We start from the raw sequence: 21,033 nt of genomic DNA, 5'->3' as shown, positions 1-21,033 counted from the left end.
ATATGCTTGGCCAAACGCCTTCATCTAGCTCAGTGTTTCCCAACCTTTTGATCACCGCGTCACATTTGAAGCCTTGAGAGTGCTGTCCGCGGCACAGTCATTGCCGTAAATTTAGACAGCGGACTGGGGAGATAATTTCCCGCGGCACAACTGACAATAGCTGTGCCGCGGCACACAGCAGTTGAAAAACATGGATCTAGCTTGATGGCACAGCTGGTCGGTGTGTTGTGAAGACTTTGCAAACTTTATCTGTTCGACGTGGCTGCTAAAATTGCTAGTGGCGGTTAAGGAAGAAGTAAGAGGATGATGACAATAGAAACAAAGCTGGAGATAATAAAAAAATACGAAGGAGGCGCACGCATAGTTAACCTTGCTCGTGAGTATGGCCGTAACCGCTCGGCAATCTTCTAAGGGCAAGACTTTCCTTGCCGGGGTACGGACCTCGGTCGACAACAAAATGGAGAGGCTTCTTCTATTAGGGATTAAAGAGAAGGAAATCGCCGGTGATATGTTCTAGTTTGAGAAAAGTTCCCGTTTAAGAAAATAAATCAATAAATTCTGCGGGTTGGTCTCTGCTCCCCTCCGCCTCCCTCCACCCAGCTCAAGTCACGTCGCCCCAAAGGTAAATGTCATTTTTCCTTTGTATATTTATGTTATTTAACTGTACAGTAGATTATGTTGCTATTATGTTACTAATTTTTAATATGTGTATAAACGTGATGTTTTTACCTAAGGTTTTTGCACGCGTTGCACGCATTCACTAATTAACAAAGGTTTGGATTGCCCGTCATACGAGCAAAAAAAGTTACGAGCCACTGAACGGTTTAAGTTCGTAACACGGGGGCCCACTGCCCTATATATATATATATATATATATATATATATATATATATATATAGCAGTACAGCACTCCCATGCTCAACCCTAACATGAAGTCTCAAGGAATCTTAACAGCCCTAATACATAACTGTGTTCGAATGAAAGCACTTTTGTTTAAAACTACTGCTTTGCTTTTAATAAGGAATGAAATTTCCAATGTGCCAAATGTAATGTATATAGAATATCACTTTAAAGGCCCTTTAAAGTTACGAAATATTTTTCCTGTCTGGTTAAATGAAGTGCCTATCCATCTGACCTTTTGCTCCAATGTGCGCTCCAGAGACTCCACTTTCATTTGTTCCTTCCTCAGACTGGCTTGGTGGGCAGCCTGCTCCTGCTTGGACTTGGCTCTTACCTGAGCGATTTCTGAATTGGCCCTGGAAACATAACACCATTTTATAAAATCCATAAGATGTCCATGGGAAGTGGAGCCCACGTTTTTGGAAATACTGTAGTTCATGAAACATATGAATGTTTGTGTGTTTATGCTATTTGAAACTGGTGTTTTGCTTTGCAAAGGTTTACTTGTCCAGCTTCTCCTCTGCATGAATCTTCAGAGCTTGGTACCGCTGCTCCTCCTTACGGACTCTGGACAAATACTCTTGAGCGCACTTCTTCAAAACATCTTCGTTCTGCACAGATTAACAGGTACTATCACTGAGTTGCACTCATCTTGGTTTTTAAACAATTTGGTCACTAACGAGGTCCACCGCGAAATTTTAGCCATTTTTAGAAAAAAAATTACCCTGCGGAAGCCCTCGAGCACATCTTTCATCTTCTCATAGCGTCGGAAGAGGTCAGCCAGAGACTTTTCCACAGAGTTGAGGTCTGCCAAGGCCTGGTCCTTTTCTATGATCAGCTGTTGAATGGTGTGGTGGGACAGAGACTTCTCTTTCTGATCATCTTCTAACATGCACACATACATTGAACATGGATTAGTGTATCTCGAGGTATAGATCATTGTCAAAAATGTAAACAACAAACAAGTGGGAAAATATTTATATGGATCATTTACATTTATATTGTGGATTACGTCAACAAAAACACAAATTCTGGCTAGCATGATGCTGAACTGAAAAAAAAATGGTCACACTTGTACACAAACGGCAATGAAATGAGGATGGACAAGCACATGTGAAAGATGTGAGGTGAGCTGTGAGCTGCATTGGCTCCCTCCGTGACAAACGGATGATGAGATGTTAGCGGGCAAGTTGAAGCACAAGTCTGCAGTACTCACCTGGCATGCCTGTCAGGATTATCAAATACAGTAGTAAGTGGCAAACATAGGAGCAGAACAGAAACAAAAAGGGACTGTGTTAAGTCAAGCTGGGAGCCCAAGGCACGTGAAAGCCGAGCATTAGCACAATGTGACCCTCGGGTTACGGATATATAAAGTCCTGTGAAAAAGGACAAGTGCAAGCAGTCAAGCTGGCTTTGAGCTGAAGCATCTAAAGAATCTGTGGCAATGGATTGGCATATTGTGCATATGTGTAGACTCCAACTTGCAGTGCGGCAAAAGGTGGTGTCAGGAACTGTGACAATGCATTTTATTTTGCACATGGCGTGATTGTCTTAAATCCGATACTCACCGATCATCTGTGCGATCGTTTTCTCATACTCCGCAACGATCCTCCTGCGGATAAAAATGTGGATGTCATTACACAGGAGGTGACTCAGTAAGTAATTCATGTATTTTAAACCAAAATAGCAAAAGCACTGACATTCGAAATAAGCGTTACTAGCATAGCTATAGTAAATTTAAGTCATGCTTTTAGTTTAATGCTCAGTTTGGTGTGTCTATTAGCTTTTTCTATGCTTATTTGGTGAAAAGCAGGTTAAGAGGAATGATTAGCCTTACCCCCTCCCTTTGTCCCTTATAATCTTGATCGTAATCATCTAAACTAAATAAACTAATCCTCTAAACTAAATAACCTTATACCAGTCAATGCTTGTGCCTACTCGACCTCTAGTCACGACCTTCCTTCTGACCAGCATCAACTTTTTTCAATGTCTATATCATTTTATGTCCTTGAACATTTTATTAACAGCTAGCTTATTTGTTGAATAAGAGTAAAAAATGCTTACCATATGTACTCTGTTCTCAAATCCACTTTACAAGTAATGCTAACAAAAATATTTTATATATAATAGGTTAACCTCTGACAAATTAGCTGCTGTGGCATGCAAAGGGGTGGGGGCACCATCTGCATTCAAAGCACCCCTGTCATGCGACAAAAAATGGTCATCACAATTATGTGCTGTATTGCCATGTATTTAATACATGGATTGGCGTAATAGTTTCCTGTGTATCATTTGACAGAACTTATTGGTGACGTTCCAAAGCACAGCATTATACCTCATCTCTTGCACCTCTTGGCGGCTGTCTTCGTATTTCCTCTGCCACTCAAGCACCTCCTTTTCTTTTGTTACAATCTAAACCGGAAAGCATCTCAGTTAAACACATGTGCATAAAAAGGCAACACCATAATGGACACAAGGCTGGCCCTGAAGTGCGAATCACTAAACAAATAACTAAACAAACAAACATAGTTAAATGCGAACAAAGAGGCAAAAACACATTACAGAAATTAATTAACGTATTAATTGATTAACTAATGGATTACATTAATTATTTTGTCTGAGATTATTTATCTTTTGTTTGTTTTTATGTGAGATTTTCAAGTTTGTTGCTTCATTTCATCTTTTGCGGTGTTTTTGTTCTTTACAATTATTTTTTTTGCTTGAGATTTTTCATTTGCGTTTTGCATTTCAACTTTTGTATTGTGTTTTTGCTTATTTGTCTGCAAATACCTTTTTTATTTCTTTAGTTATTTGTTTTGTGTGATTTGCACTACAGGAGCACCGTAGGAAACAACTCCAACAAACAATCAAATATCAATACTGACACTAACTCGATGAGTGAGAAAAAATAAAAACAGTTGGGCACCTCCTCTTTTGCGATTCCCAACGAGTGATCCAGATCTTTGGGAAGATGTGGGCTTTCTCCATCGATGTAGCCGGCAGTGCTCCGAGCATACAGTAAGCTTTTGGATACTGAACTCTCAGATGGTGACGACGCATCTCTGTGCTGCTTCCGGAATCCCAATGAGAGGAGCGAAAGGAAAGGAAACATCCCCAGTTAAATCTCATACAAGACAGAAGACACTGCCACACACTGGTCGGCCTGAATGTTTTCAGCATGACACCTGAGTCTCAACAAAAAGGCAGCATCCAATTGAACCAAAATGTACCACGCAGCGACATCAATTTGTTTAATGAGGCAGCCTTGCGATGTTCCGAATGAATTCATGGAACGGTCTTCACAGCCAAGTGATTTGGCTTGTTAGAGAGCGGAGCTTGTTTGCGATTGGTACAGGCAGAGGGGGTTGGGGTAGTGGTTGGGGGTGGGATCAGAAAAAAAAGAGACATAAACAAGAGAGGAGGGACGGGGTAGCAGACTGCACAGCATGGCAAAAATGTTAGTCTCATGTTAAAGCACTCTGCATTAGATTAACTCCTTCCACAAGCAACTTCTTTTCCAGTGAGGCCGGACCCAAGTGTTTACAAGATGTTTTGTTTAAAAGGAGAGAGGACAAATCAAAGTTTGATCTTGAATCATGATCATCTTTCAGCAACTCTATTGTACATTAAAATGGATATATTCAGAGGGATGTATTCATTGTGAAGGATTAGTTTTATAACACATGGGAGCTATGTAGATCAGGGCTGTCCATTGTGTCGATCGCGGTCGACCGGGGGCCCGCCTAGCTATTCTTAGTTGATCGAATGACATTGCACTATATGGAAAAAAAATTCAGCCAAAAAAAATGAAAGTTTATTGAGAAAAAAAAAACGTTGTTTACATCGAGTGTTGCTCACGCCGGGAGGTATAGAAGTTTGATACATTATTCGACATTTTATTTTGAAGCATTGTCTGATTTCCTCCCTACATTTGGCCTCCTGACAAAATGGTAGATTCTCCTTGAGTCTCATTTAACCTCTGGGCCATCAAGCTAAAACAAAAAAAACCAAACAGATCTTGTCCGATAGTTACTGCCCGATAAATATATCTAACTGCCTGAAAGAAGAAGCGAGGAGTGCTAAAGCTTAAGTATGAGCAAATTAGACTGTCTCTCACTGCTGTTGGACAAATCTGAACACGTGTGACACAGGTGTTTACTAAACTGCAATATCACTAAACATTGATTGGTGATATCACTGCGAAGGAGGCAATAAGAATTAATATATTAATATAATAAATTAATATATTTTGGTGCGTCCTCCGCTCTCTTATAGATCGCAGGATGTGGGCTGCTGGAAATGTAGATCTCGGGGAAAAAAAGTGAGGCACCCCTGTTGTAGATGAATGACACTGAGACTAATACGCACGTAGAGTGACGAAAATTCTCAATTTATAGTGACTTTTATCGGCTTTAAAAATAATGTTATGATTATCTTATACAAAGTGGTAGAAGGCGTTTGTCTTGTTTCACATGACAAAAGGGACATACTTCAGCACATATCTAACATCTCATACAGCCTTAAGTCCCAAACAAATTTGCATCCTGTACTGACTGTACATTTGGCAAAAAAGAAAGACACCTTCAACAGCAAACTATGAACAAGCTATAGTGACACACAACATTCAAGGAATGAGACAGAAATGGAGAGAGACATAAACTATACCCAAGAACGTTATGGGTGCTTGGTCTTCTCAGGGGACAAATAGCAGCGAACTGAAAACACACTTTCAAACTTACTCCCTCTGTTTCATCAATTAAGATAAGAGAGCCAGCTACATTAAGGTGTGAGGAGTCAGGGGGGTGTCCTCCACTAAATGAAGGTGTCAGGGTCTAAAGAAGCTTGGGTATCCGGCACAGTCGTTTGGTATTTGGACAGTTTTTTGACGAGATGAGAGCAGATATTTTGTATCGGTCAAAGAAAATGAAAATATTTCACCCAAAGATGTTATAGAAGCGGTAGCAGCAGCAGCTACACGACTGAGTAAAATATGAACTGAAGTCTTAGAACATATCTTTTTGTATGCTTTGTGCGTGTGTCTAGTGGATTTTGATATTAATTAGGGATTTTTAAGTTTCTTTTATAAACTTCTTTAAACTATTAGGTTTCTTGATTATTAGTGCATATTTGCAAAAGCATAATGCTTCATACATGACATGTATCGCAAAATATTTGTTCCAATGTTAGGTGTTTTTGTATTAAAGACACATAAACACTGTACTAAAAGTGCAACACGTATGAATGTAACTGCACTGCTGGCTTAAAGGTGTATGTTCTTTATAATAGCAATCCCCAACCTTTATTGAGTCAAGGCATGTATTTTACATTAGAAAAAAAATCTCATGACACAACACACACATATATGACATGGCAGCAGGTTGAGAATACCTTATGCCATCAAGTGGAAGAGAATTTAATTGTTCTGTCTGTCACTATGCATTTGTGGCTTAAGTAGTTGAATAGAGACAAATTATTTACCATAAATGAATATTTTTTTATTCTAGTTAAGTGAAAATTCATAATTTCCTAAGGCACACCAGATGATCTCAGGCTTGGTAGTTTGGTTTGGAATTGTTGCTGTATACTATATCCAATTGTATTGTATTTTAGTGTAATAAAATACAAAGCTGATTGACTGAAAAGTGCTACTGTCAAAATATCTAAGGACTGAGCAGGAGATTACAAGGGAAGGCTACGTACAATAAGTGTTACTCTTACTTTCAGTAAGGGTGACCCGTTGATGTTCCATCGCCGTGTGCTGGGTTTCTTAAGGCGGGACTGTGAAATGTGTGGGATACATGCTTGAGATATGGATGGGAAACATCTGTTGTATGAATGCTAGCTACATAGCATGTTGCATCTGCAGAATTGAATATAAAGACTCATGTATGGTGTAGAAGACTTTAGAGAAAACGCTGAACCTTTCGACTGGGACGTGATTGGGGATTAAAAAAAACTAAAGAAACTATAGAAGTATCCAATGAATACTGACAGAAGAGATCAGACTTCGGTGGACAGAAACAAACATTTTATGAGAATTATAATATGTGTGTTGGAGATGGGGAGTGAAAAAAATAAGAGTTTAAGTTGAAGCTAGGAGCCCTTCTGCAAATAGCAAGTGTAATTTTGAAACCCCGACCTTTCTTAAAATAATTGTCCATAGTAATAGTTTTAACAAATCATGATCCCATACCAGTTTAAGTCATTCAGTGCCAGCCATTTTGGAGAATTTTGACATTTTTAATACCCACATGGTATTGAGTTCAAAGATTATTTATATTCCAACTCTACCAATTGAAAATATGGACTCGCTTCTTTCTGCCCTTTTCCATTCTTTTATCATCAGCAGGAGGAAAAAGTAGGTTTAAAAATGCATCCATTTCTCCCAAAGGACCCCAACATTGGGTTGATTTCATATCTAGAAGCGTGAAGTGTTGTCACTACAGGTGGCTGTGCATCAGTAAAGTTGTTTCCACATTGGACATTTACAGTGGAGCAGAGTCAGATATTCCCCCAACTTGTCTGGTTATTTAAAAAATGTAATAAAAAAGTATACATTTCAATGGTTAAAAATGAGTTAATATATAGTGGACCCCCATGTTACAACGTCCCTGATTTACGTTATTTTCATGTTGCGACCTGGAATACTGAGTTTTTTCATCCTCTCTTTATGACATTTTCCCAGATTCGCGACAGAAAACAAATGTCATGACCCTAGGGGTTTTGCTGTATTTGTTTTGTTTTGCCTCCATCTGCAGGCGTTTTTAAGTAACTGCACTTATTTACTATTGCCGTCTAACTGTTTCCATGCAACGCGTGACTACAATGGTGGTCTGATATTGGTCAGTGTCTCCTCACGAAGATAACTGTCTGCTATTGGTCGGCCTCACTTGTTTAAAATGGCGGAACGGTTCAATTGTGAGTGGTTACAAAACCGTATTTATAGTGCATTTTACTGCTTGATTCAAATTTGAAAGGGTTAGCTATGGGTTCCAAGATTGCAAGTGATGTGAGAGAAGTAAGTTTATATGGAAAGGATGCTAGAGGTAACCCTTATTAGGGAATATGGGCATAACAAGCGCCATTCAAAGGTAAATAAATCATTATATTATACTATATTTTTTATTTCTGATGTTTTCTTATTGTATACATGCATATTATATATACATAATACTATATTATTTTGGTAGCAATTTTTAATATGTATGTACAATTTTGATGTTTTTACCTGGGGTTTTAAACGCATTAGCTATTTAACATAGGCTTGGATTGCCTGTCATACAACGAATTCGCCTTACGACGCCAACCGCGGAACAGATTAATGTCGTAACATGGGGGCCCACTATAATTTCAAATTTATTTACAAATCTACCCTTAAAAGTCTGATTTGGAAAAAAAAAACCTTTTAAATGCACACACATAGATACATGTATGAAACCATTTTTCATTCATTCCCTTTTCAACTCACGCTTAACTGACTGTAGTTTCTCCATGATAAATAAATCCAAACATAGACTTCCAAAGACTTCCATGACATCAATAACAATGTAGACATGGATTTTATGTCATCTTAGGACATTTTAAAAATAGCACAAAAAAGTGGACTTCAGCAAGTATTTGGCAATAGGTCTACACAGAGGAGAAGGCAAATAGTTAAATAGTGAATTTAAAATGTGCAATTATCACAGCATTGTAAAACTGGGCTCTCACCCTAAAACACACTGCCCTGGCACTCTGAAGTTGGCCACCATAAGGACACACAGCATGAAATACATGGTGAGGAAAAAAAAAAAAAAATCGCCAGGCTGGTAATGTGACCATTATTTTGTAAGATGATGTAGCTAAAAATGAGCTCAGTGGTGTGTACGGAATGCTGTAACTGCTTCTAGAGTAGTATGTAATACATTACTAGTCACATTCAAGCCTCTTGTGAACAGGCAGCATGCAAAAGAGAGGCATGGCTCTAGAATGAAGCAACACTCTGTTGCTTGGGGGCGTTCTGCAGCGAGTTTTAAGCCATGTTAGATATGGCGATGAGGGGGACTTCATACTGTAGGTTTACAGGGCTGACAAAGCAGTGGTGCAGCCGCCATGTTGTTAAGGCCATGAGTTCAATCAGTATGGTACTCATGCACCATTTCTAAAGTCCTGGTCTTACACATTCATCAAGATGCAGCCTGGCAAAGCACACACACGCACACTTACATCAGGTGCAGGCTAAATACACGCAGTACCTGGGGGCTTACAGTGGAGAGGTAGGGGCACTGAGAGATGTTTTTGGCTACTTGCAGAGCCTCTATCCGCAGGGCAGCAAGCACCAGCTCCTCCTGGGCCGCACCATTTGGGGTCAAATGTTGGTGGTGCGGCCCAAGGATGAGAGAGTAAGGGAAAAGGATATACAACACTTCAGTTGACGACATACCACACGGAGTCCGATCTCACTTCACTCCAAATTTGTCAAAATAAGGGGGAATGAGAAGGTGAGTGGGAGATTTGCACAAAAACACAAGATAGTTGAAAAAAAAAAATACAAATCATTTGAAAAGCCATCAGGTTGTCAACACACCTGTAGTTTTTGAGCGAATGCATTAGGGTTGGTCTCAGCGAGGTCGGGCGCCAGGTATTGCACAGGGTCATCACACTCAGACAGTCTTTCTAAGAGGGACATGGTCAGGGCTGAAGAAGGGACCTCTGGGCTACTGAGCTATAGTGGATGACCAGGATGGGGTGGGCATAGGGCAGAGGGGGGAGGTATCAACATAGCAAAGCAAGGGCTCAGCGACTAAGTGGCAGAACGGGAAGCTACACTCTTGAGTGCAGTGTGGATTTCCAGATTCTGATTACTCTCGACCTGACTCATAGAGATTGAAGTAAATACCAAAAATTAAATTAAATGATGGTGAAATGACAGTAATGTTACTTAACAAACACGCAAACAGCTATACAGTACACTAAGAACATTCAAGGCTTTCGTTACACACCTGCTCATCCCTTTCTGTGCTTTGTGTTCGACTGAGCACTTCACTTTCTCTTTTCCGGCCCTTTTCTCCAGCAGATCCTTCAGGACCTGGCCTGGAACTTAGGACCGGGGTCTTCATGCTGGCTGTTATCTGGGCCTCCATTTCCTCAAAACTCCTGTGCAAAATGAAAGCACATTCCATCCAAATGTATGAAGTTTGGGCCACAAACAAGTGCAAAATTTAAAATGTCAACTCCACTATTATAGTTGTACCCTGTGCATGGAGAGTTGGGCCCAGATCCATGTGTATCCTTGGATACGGTGTTCGATAATGAGTCCAACTTTAGGTGTAACGATGGCTTCTTCACAGACGGTGGCTACAAGAGGTTAACACATTTTTTATTTTGTTTGGTAATCACAGAGTAGTGGAACATGTGCTAATACAATTGATGTAAATACTCACAGGTGAAGAGGGGCCTATTTTCTCCATGTATTCTATTTGATAGTCTTGCACTAAAAGGACAGGCAGATGCAAATGAAGAATTTAGATGGCTGATGCCTCCAACAGACACCCGATGGGCTGAGCTAGAGCAACTAGGAAGAGTAGTGAAAAACTGGGACAAAGGGCTTATATCATTGACACGGCTAAAACCAATAAAGAAAAACAATGCATTCCATGTTTTCCTGAAAAACAAACAAACAAAAAAAAACTCGTGTATGTTTTGTTGGTTGTTAACGATTGAGGCACCTCGACATTTGGTGAACATTTAAACCCTTTGAGGACCATAAATGGTCAATGTTATAAATGTGTTGAAACAAATAATAAAATAATATATATATATTCTTTCACTTTTAACACATCAGATCATTTAAATGACCTAAAATTTATAAAAAGTTATTTCTGTTTTTTTTTTTAATGTTTTGTGATGTTTTTGTAAAAAGAAAAGACTAAATATGTATAATTATTATGCTTCAGTTATTCATACTGATTACATACATTTATTTTCAGAGCAATGACAGTGTTTTCAAAAAATGCACACTATAGAAGTGTTCAAATAATTCATGGATTTATTTATTTTTTTAACTTTCAAGACATCAAACCTTTTCAATAATATCAGATCTAACAAGAGATATAAAGTGTAAAACAGTTGTCTTTATTCATGTTTTATGATATTTTTGACAGAACAACCACTACTTTCTTTGTTTGTTTTTTTTCCCCTAAAAAGTTGCAGAGTGAAATATGACAAAATTGTATGAGGGATTTTGGTAGGTTGATGATTTCTAATGTAACTAACTCATTTGTATGTGTTTTGGAGCAATGACAGTGTGAACAAACTATACTCAAACTCAAACTATAGGCCCTTGGGACCATAAGTGATTCAATTCCTAAAAGTATTTAAATTAGTTTGATAAAGTTTTTGTACTTTCAAAACATAAAATCATTTCCATGTTATTGGCTGTAAAGTATTTTTTTTACAGTTTATAAGGGTTGTAGAAATGTATTAGTCCTGCTCCCACACAAAAGTTTCAAAATGAAATAATTTGCCTTTATGAAGTCAGTATTTCTTAACATCAATGATTTTAGTAGATTTTTTTTTTTTTTTTTTTGGTGGAGGATGACAAGTTTTTTTTTTTTCTTTTAAAGGCCAAGGGGGAATTGATGGGTGTCACACAGTTTCTGAACAGCATGTCTCACCTGAAGACTGAAGACCGCTCTCATTAACAAAGGATGTCAGATCTGATGGGTGAGGGACGTCCTGCTGGTCAGATGTCAATTCCACATCGTGCAAGTCTGCCCACTTGTGATTGGTAGAGGAGGCCAGCTTCTCCTCATCGGTGGCGTGGTCATCCTGTGGCGCAAGGGAGGCGGGGTCATCTGCATCCTGCAATACAAAAGACAAAGTTAGACAGAACTAATGAAGGAAGAAATATATGAATACATGAACGCACCTGTGAGTTGTCAGACAACTGTGATTTCTTAGGTGACCTCTTCACCCTAAAAGTGTTACTGAGGAAAAAGATAATCATTCTTACAAAGTCACACAACCAGATCATAATTCTTTATGACAGTACACCTCGGCGAAACAAGAATCTCTGATCTTTGCATGGCCAAAAGATGTAAAAGTTGTTGCAATTTAACAAAATTAGCCCACTTTACAGGGATGTCAACCTGAGTGCTTCGTATATAGAAACAGAGTACTTGTTTATATAGCGTATTGGTTAGAAGGGTTTTCATTTACTACGAAATGTTGCAAAAAGAAGTTCCTTATAGTTTTAAGGGATGAAAACAAAAATGTACATAATATGTGTGTTAATCAAAGCATGCAAAAATATCTGTTATTGAAAAACTAACATTCCTGAGTTAGTAAGTAAGTAAGTAAATAAGTAAGTATGCCAAAGCGAGACTGAAAATATTGACTACCAGTGTCATGCTCACCACTGCTTAGTCAACATGTAACAATTTCAGGTGTAATCCTAAATAAACTGATTAATCAATTTAAAAGGAAATGTATTGTTAGATTACACTCAAGTACTGTATTGTAAATAGCATTTTTCAATGGCATGAATTTCTTTGTAAAACGGACAACACACAAATGCTCCAAATGGAGATCTATATAAATAACATAATAAATATTCCAAAACTATAAATGAACAAATGTTGTTGCTGCAGTCAAATTTAACAAATGCCTCTTTGATTAGTTATACAAGATCAGCTTGTTGAATGTCCTTTAGCTTCTGTCTATTATTAGTGTAAAGAAGAGGACTGTTGATGTTTTGACTGAGTCATGTGTTGTTCGGATATTAATATTAAAAGTGATGGATGACCAAACAAGGGAACTGACATGCTGGTTTACAGGGATCCACATGGGACTAGGAGTGAAATATGGAGGATAGTTGTGTTGTCCCTGTACTTACAACAAACAACATAGAGTGGATGCACCTCTGGCCCTCCTGTGACATGAGAATACAGTACATAGTGTGCATTTAAAGTCTACACCCCTGGTTGAATGCCAGAGTTCTGTATAACTACACTAAACAACTGAGATAATGTGGTCTAAAGCCTCAGGTTTTTGGATCAAATCAAAGGTGGAATTAGGTTTGAAATGATTCCACGATCAAATTCTTTTGTATTGCAAAAAAAAAAAAGAAAAGGGAAAAAAAGGCATTTGAGCAGAGTTGTGCAGACTTGTCATAACCACGGGTTCAGGTGACAGAGAGACGGACAAAAGGCACTGGCAATAGTGAAGAGTGGGCCATGTACAACACAAAATCCAAATCAAGCAAACAAAGCAAAACACCGACACAAGTTAACCTATGTGCCATAATCACTGAGTGTGAAGATAAGCAACTTACGATTTGATAGGAGTTTTCTTCTTTTTGGCTGGTTTGTTCTGATTTTGATCTTCTAGCTCTCCAATATTGTCATTGTCATTTTCCATGTCATCATTTGACGACAACTCGACGGAGGCCGAGGCCTTTGGAGGTGAGGTTGTTATCTTGTTGGAAATTTTAAAAGGGTCGACTACAGAATCGTCAAAATCAAAACTGTACGCAGGTCCAGATGCCTTGGGAGAATTCGCCACTGCTGTCTTGGTCAAAAACGGATTAAAATTGGGATCATCCCACTTATTTGACTCAAAATCGTAAGAACCTCTGGAAAGGGGTTTCTCCTCTTGGTTACCATTGTGTTCTGCTGCAAGGTTATTATCTAGCTGCTCAGCCTGCTCGAGGTGGACCTTTTTTAAACCCAACTTTGCCTTCCTCAAAGGCATCTTGGCAGCAGGTTTCTTGCCCAGTTTCTTTGGTGGTGGAGAAGCTCCGTGTGATGCCTCACTATTCTCCTCTGAGTAATCAAACTCCAGCCTCACAGACTCCCGTTTGGGTAGGATAGGTTGCTCTTCAGGGTTGGTAACTGATGCTCCTATGCAAGTAGGATGAGGAAGTTCCCCGACAGCAGGGACAGGCGGACAATCTGGCGGCGTAACAATGGGGGCACATGCAGGACCTTTACGATCAAGAACAGGTGAATTGGCAATCTTACTTCCTCCAGTCTTGAATGGGTCTATGTTCTCAAAGTTCTCTGGATCCCATTTGTAGGAACCACTGGGAGGAATGATGAGGTTTTCTTTGACAGGAGGACTACTTGGCAGGTCCTCCTCCTGGTACAAGGGTAAGGCAGGCAAAGTGAGGCTCCTCTCAGATTCTACATGAATGTTTTCTTCTGGTAGTGGAGGTGGAGTGTCCACACGACTTTTTGCAGTCTTTCTTAGGGTCCCTGCAGGACTTGCACCTTCTTTCCCCTCTTGGGTCACTGTTTGAGGGTTTGCTCGCCTAATGATCTCCGGGGTGCTACTAGTAGAACTTGGCTTCTCAGGGTTGGAGTTCTGCCTCAGGAAAGGCTTCTTCTTTACAGATCCAGGGCGAACTTTCCTGGGCCTGCGGAGTGTCCCTGGATTACTCTCCGTGCCTACGCTGAAAGATTCCGAATGCGGGCGGAAGCCTTGAGTTACAGATCCATCAAAGCTAGATGTGTCAAGTTCTCCACCCTGGAGGCTGAGGGAACGAGTCAGTGTTTGAACTCTTGAATCTGAGGCAAAATGCTCGATGTTGTACGTGCCACTGGCAGCAATTGGCCTGTCCTCATCAAAAACCACGGAAAGTGGCTGAGAAATCAAGTCTGTCGAGAGAGCTCCCCCTGAGGTATCCTCACCTGAGAGAGAAGAAGAATAGACCATCATTAAGGTTTTCATTCTGTTAATCAACTTAACCAATCAGTAGGTCACTAAATAACTATAATCAATTGATGTGAGACACGATTTCAAGTAGGCGTGGGACAAAACCGGACTGCAGATATATCTCGATTTTAGAAGGCAGTTATCTACAATCATCCAAGTCTGTCAGAACCGGTACTTTTTTTTTTACCTCCCCTGTCGTCTGTTTGAACGGCAACTGCACTGTGTTGTTCTCCTTGTGTATCAGTATCACACGTAAGTCCTCCTCTGCTGTAGCAGCCAATCACATTATCCTTAACCTGATTTGTTGGCTGCAGTACTACTGTAAGTTTGCTACTGCAGCTATCTACCACGGAGAAAGTGGCGATGTGACTTTCACGTAGTGTTTTATGTGTTAACGTGGTAAGATGCGAGGAGTCTATCGAGCTAAAGTGTGGTTCAAGAAGGCAAACCAATCAAACATTTACCCCTGGCCAAATGAAGTTGGTTGTCTTGGATGTTAGCGGCTTTCGAAACGGGCAACGATATTGTGAGTGAGCTACGAGCTTGCAGTAAGTGCGCTCGAATGAGAGAGACAGAGAGAGAGTGAGAGCAAATGCGTGAGTGAGACGGCGAGCTTGTTTGTGTGACTGTGTGTGTGTGTGTGTGTGTGTGTGTGTGTGTGTGTGTGTGAGAGCGTGCGTCTGTGGGGGAACAGGTCAAGGTAAAATGACAGAATCCACATTTACTCTCTCTCTCTCTCTCTCTCTCTCTCTCTCTCTCTCTCTCTCTCTCTCTCTATATATATATATATATATATATATATATATATATATATATATATATATATATATATATATATATATATATATATATATATATATATATATATATATATATATATATATATATATATATATATACACACACACACCGTAAATTCCGGACTATAAGCCGCTACTTTTTTCCCAAACTTTCAACCCTGCGGCTTATTCAGTGATGCGGCCAATTTATGTAATTTTTCTAACGGCCGCTAGGGGCGCTCGAGTAGAAAAGGTAAGATTAAGACCGGTGGAATATATGCGTCGAGGAAGACTTCCTGTCTTGTGCATAAATTAAATTAGCGTGAACATACCCTCATCATGGAAAATGCAAAAAGAAAGGCATATGACGCAGGACAAACTCCATTCCAGCTGTAATTCCTGGGGGCACAACGAAGTATTTGCAGCCGCTTGACATTAGTGTGAATCGTGCATTTAAAGTGGAGCTCCGTGTTGAATGGGAGAATTGGATGACTAGCGGCGAGAAATCTTTCACTTAAACTGGCCGCATGCGAAAGGCAACTTTTTCACAAGTCTGCCAGTGGATCCTGACAGCGTGGGGCAGTGTCAAAAAAATCACCATCACCAACGGGTTCCGAAAAGCCGGTCTGCTGCGTGACGGAGAGGAGGGCACAGTGACAGCGATAGAGAGGCTGAGGGAGTGTGTGACGACGTCTATATGGCACTGTTTCATTCCGACACTGAGGAAGATGACTTTGATGGCTTCAGTTCAAAGGAGGAAGATAAAGACGGCTTACCGTGATTTTTACCAGTATGTTCTTTTACCAGACCTGTTTTACCAGACCTTTTATACTGTGTTGCTAGCGTGTTGCTACCATGTTAGTAGCGTGTTGCTATCATGTTGCTACCATTTTACTGCCCTGTCACAGGCACCGTTTGGGAAGAAAGTTATATTATTATTGTTAAGTTATATTATTAAAACTTTGAAAACTCTCTCTGTGTACCGACTTTCTTTGTAAACATGTTTACATGATTTAATGTGGGCACATGCGGCTTGTATGCAGGTGTGGCTTGTGTATGTACAAAATCGGTTTTCCTCTAAAATGTAGTGGGTTGCGGCTTATAATCAGGTGCGCTCTATAGTCCGGAAATTACTATATACGATATATATATATATATATATATATATATATATATATATATATATATATATACGAGATATATATATATATATATATATATATATATATATATATATATATATATACAGTCAGCCCCCTGCTTACGAGCATCCTGATTTGCGAACATTCCGCCTTACGAGCCTGATTTGCGAACATTCCGCCTTACGAGCGTGGATCAGGGAGAATTTTGTCCTCCGCTTACGAGCAAACCTCTCGTCTTGCGAGCATTCCGACAAACCAGCCATTGAGTATGTAGAAATGTTCTCGCCTAACTGCGTCAATATATTCAGCAGTTGCGTCATCTACAATCATTAATAGATACTTATGGCGGTAACGTGAACGCTATTGGTCTTACAACGTCACACTGACTGTCTCACTCACGGTGTCTAAATATATTACCATTTAAGTGTAGTGTTTGTACAGCTAAAGGGAAAAACAGCTGACATGAAATTAAATGTGCCGATTGCAGGACAAAGAATTGTCATTGGTTTAGATGTGTGTTTTTTTTTAATTAATTGTCAATACATTCCAACCGTTTAAAAAAAAGTGTGAATAATTATCAGTCAGTCAAGGAGACGCCAATATGCTATTGGTCGATTAAGGTCACCCGGTCTCACTCACGGAGATGCTATTGGCCGGCGTCACACGTCAATCACAGAAATGCCGATATGCTATTGGCCGAACGCCTTTATCTAGCTTGATGGGACAGGATGGAAGGAAGTAGAGAAAATGAATGAAAAACGGAATGTTTTGAAGACTTTGCAAACTTTATCTGTTAGACATAGCTTCCAAAATTACTAGCAGCGGTAAAGGAAGAAATAAGAGGATGATGTTTTAGTATCTCCGTGATTTGCACCATGACTGAAAGAGTTACTGTAACACTGTAAGACCAATAGCCTATATGCGTTGCCGTATTAACTCAAGAGGTTAATCTCTGCACCCTATTACGGGTGATGATACAGCGCCATATAATGGTTGCTAGACAAGATTGCATGTCAGGTTAGTCGGCGATCTCCCGATATGCATTGGGACAGCGTCATTGTTGCAATTTTGTGAGTTGTAACCAAAGGTGAACTGACGCTCGAACAAGCCATAAGTGTGCTGCCTAGTAAATGCAACACACACAACCACCTCTCCGCTTCCACCGTGCTCAATTCACGTCGGGAAAAACAGTTGACATGAAATTAAGTGTGCCGATTGCAGGACAAAAAATCGTCACAGATTTAAATGTGTTAAAATCAATAAGATGTCAATACATTCCAACCGTTTAAAAAAAAAGTGCAAATAATTATCAGTCAGTCAAGGAGACGCCAATATGCTATTGGTCGATTAAGGTCACCCGGTCTCACTCACGGAGATGCTATTGGCCGGCGTCACACGTCAATCACAGAAGTGCCGATATGCTATTGGCCGAACGCCTTTATCTAGCTTGATGGCACAGCTGGTTGGGATGGAAGGAAGTAGAGAAAACCCTGACTGAAAAAGTTACTTTGACACTGTAAGACCAATAGCATATCTGATTTACTGTATTGATTTAGAGCATTCATCTTTGCTCATCTCTGCTTATCTCAGCACAAGTCACGTCTTTCCAAAGGTAAAAGTCATTTATCCTTTGTATTTGTTATTTAATGCAACTGTACAGTAGATTATGTCACTTAATATTAATTTATGTATACAGCGTGATGATTTTACCTAAGGCTTCTGCGCGCGTTGCACGCACTCACGAATTAACATGGGTTTGGATTGCCCGCTATACGAGCAATTCGAGATACGAGCGTAGCCGCTGAACGGATTAAGTTCGTAACCCGGGGGCCCACTGTATATGTGTGTGTGTGTGTGTGTGTGTGTGTGTTGGGAGTAATGTAATTACTGTAATGCATTACTTTTTGCTATAACGTGGTAATGTTATTTATTACACACAATAAACTAGGAATATTGTACTCGTTACAAATGACAGCAAAGTAATACATTACAATGCATTTTAGCCTATATATAAACATAAATGTATATTTACATTAAAGGGATGTGTAAGATTTAGACTGTTTTTCATTACGGACAGCAGGGGGTGCTGCATTAAGCATTGTCCATAGACATGGCAGGCTCCAGAGGAGTGCCACCTACCCTGTAATATAATTTAATGATAACTAGACCAATTATTATATTTAAAACATACTGTTGGTCGTTAAGAAGACATTTATTTGCAGCCGTTTGAAATTTGTAATCATTCAATCCATTCCTTTTGAGTGAAAAATGGTCTAAATCTTACACACTGTCCCTTTAAGAACAACCACATTAAGAGCTCTTCAGTCTACCCGGGAAATATATGGGTGAAAAGAAAAAAGAAATTCCAAACGCAAATGTACCACTTGATTCCACTAGATGGTAGCACAGAATAACTTTTTGCATGCGGTTTTGATTACTGTGATGCCAGTTTATTTACTGACCTTTGTCATCAGTGGTTCCTAATTGGTTCTGTGGATCTGCAGGAGCCTTCACTGGAGTTGTCGATTCAGGAGTCTCAAAAGCTCCATCAGAGTCGGAGCTCCTAGAAAAAAAAAAAGCAATTGCATACTAAGTCAATACTGATTTGAATAATTATGACATCACCATGATGATCAACTGAATAAACAGTGTGCAATATTTCTGTGCTTCAATCTGGAGTAGACATACCAAGATGTATGTTTAAGCATGTTTTCTTTTTCCAAAAAAAAAAAATACAGATGATTTTCCTCCACGTCAGACATTCATTTAAAATACAACTCTGAGGTTTGTTGCCTGCGTGTCTCGCATCCCATCCTGTCTCACCTCTGTCTGACCAACGCCCCTGCAGTCTTAATCATGTTGTCATGTGAGCCCCAGGAAAGACGCCGGAAAAGCCCGAAAGCCGGATCCAAGTCCGGACCGCCTGCTGCCCCTCCCAGCAGGGTATCCCAGCCCCAGCGAGCCCACTGCAGTGGAGATAGAGCCTGCCACGCACTCACCGCCATAATGTCTAAAAAAACGGCAGCCGATGTCTGACACACAGGTGGACTAAGAACACTCACTGTCTGTACTGGAAAGCACGAGATCACCTACAGTGTGATTCTCCAATCTCCTCTTTCTGATTAAAGGTGTCGGTCCTTCCACATTGCACAGAAGCAAAACATGCCTTCCAATCTGAATGAGACTGTCTGCAGACTGTCTCCACTCTCTCTCCTCCTCTCATTCTTACCCCCTCCCTGCGCATTTTTTTTTCCTCTGCCACCTTGCTAAACCAAGAAATAATTTTCATGACATTTAAAATGTTATTCTGCAGTTATCATGAATACAACTGAACCTTCTGTCTTCCAGAGATGTGGCCATTCCGCCACGTTGGGATCTCAATAGAGTGCAGTTAATTGTGCGAAGAAATGAGTCCCACATGAAGAATAAAGATGAAAATGAGAAAAAAAAAAGCAATGGGTGAAGCAAGAATGTTAGGCTCAAGAAGAGATTGAATATACTGGAGTCAGCGTGGTCAGTGCTAAACAATTTCAACCATGAGAAAACTAATTTATGACAATAATTAGGATTTTATGACATCTGTAGTGGAGTAATTTGATTGGGGTATAAATTCAAATAGTACATGAAAAGGTGATGAGCAGACAAGACAACGTTAAAGTGCCTTCTGGATTTCCAACAATTCCTTGCAACTAATTTCCAATACTAGACGTGTGATGTGAATATAATATGAAATGTATCACAAGCTAAAGCAGTCTAGCATTATAAAAAAAATTGATAAAAACAGCTTACACAAGCTGCTTATACCTAGAGTCAATGCTTAATTTGTGTCCTTTGAGACATCTTATTTACCCTGAAACAGCATGACTGAGGTTACCATGGCAACTGCAGTCGCCGCCATGTTTCATAATGGAGGGGGGTAAAACTGTCTGGCTGCAAGATACTGACATGTGACATGAGATACGCTTCATTGAAGCACCAAGTCAGACAATTGCACTACATTCAATCTTGTCATGCAATCTTGCAGTTATTGAATCTGCAGACAAAATATGCCAACAGGAAAACAGCATCATGGTGAAGAGTTAGCCAAGCTACGGGGACAAGCCTAAACAAAAAGAGCAACAGCCAATCTTTATAGCGAAGACAGACAGCCTGCCTGGAGACAGAGGCTCCGTGGTGGGAGGTGCAGCGTTTCAGACAAAAAGAGGACTTACAGCTCCCAGACGAATCTACACTGCTGGCATTTATACCTGAAAATTCAACAAAGCTCTGTTCTGGCAAACACCAATGAAAAGAGGATGGAGAAGATATGAATACTTCCCAATGATGTTCACACTGACTGATTGATTCTTCCAAATCACATTTTTTCTGTGGTTACTGATGGTCAATAGCCTCTGGGCTGACTGAGCATTATCAAGAGCGGAGTAATATTTGTTGAACTAGCCATTTACATATAATATTGGTTATGATGTCTGTTCATGTTTTACTCATGTATACTGTCTAGTTGAAAAAATACTTAT

At 39.8% G+C, this 21,033-nt stretch overlaps 1 protein-coding gene across 1 annotated transcript in view; it reads right to left on the bottom strand.

The window, feature by feature from the left end:
* The window catches only part of tacc2 (transforming, acidic coiled-coil containing protein 2), a 54,305-nt gene that overhangs the window by 1,291 nt on the left and 31,981 nt on the right, over positions 1–21,033 (bottom strand). Inside the window, exons 8-24 of the mRNA XM_088422000.1 lie at positions 18,979–19,079; positions 13,214–14,570; positions 12,776–12,811; positions 11,810–11,867; positions 11,556–11,742; positions 10,323–10,372; positions 10,133–10,236; positions 9,882–10,035; positions 9,467–9,604; positions 9,135–9,227; positions 6,619–6,678; positions 3,827–3,967; positions 3,236–3,312; positions 2,469–2,512; positions 1,625–1,785; positions 1,405–1,511; positions 1,136–1,256 (exon numbers count right to left, since the gene is read on the bottom strand). Of these exons, the coding sequence (XP_088278126.1) occupies positions 1,136–1,256; positions 1,405–1,511; positions 1,625–1,785; positions 2,469–2,512; positions 3,236–3,312; positions 3,827–3,967; positions 6,619–6,678; positions 9,135–9,227; positions 9,467–9,604; positions 9,882–10,035; positions 10,133–10,236; positions 10,323–10,372; positions 11,556–11,742; positions 11,810–11,867; positions 12,776–12,811; positions 13,214–14,570; positions 18,979–19,079 (2,989 nt within the window). The remainder of the gene's footprint in view (positions 1–1,135; positions 1,257–1,404; positions 1,512–1,624; positions 1,786–2,468; positions 2,513–3,235; positions 3,313–3,826; positions 3,968–6,618; positions 6,679–9,134; positions 9,228–9,466; positions 9,605–9,881; positions 10,036–10,132; positions 10,237–10,322; positions 10,373–11,555; positions 11,743–11,809; positions 11,868–12,775; positions 12,812–13,213; positions 14,571–18,978; positions 19,080–21,033) is intronic.

This window comes from Hippichthys cyanospilos, chromosome 8, assembly GCF_059441005.1.
Source record: "Hippichthys cyanospilos isolate Australia breed blue-spotted pipefish chromosome 8, RoL_Hcya_1.0, whole genome shotgun sequence".
NCBI classification, from domain to species: Eukaryota; Metazoa; Chordata; class Actinopteri; order Syngnathiformes; family Syngnathidae; genus Hippichthys; species Hippichthys cyanospilos.
Note: the sequence above shows the minus strand (reverse complement) of the source record. Positions and strands in the feature narration are given on the sequence as shown.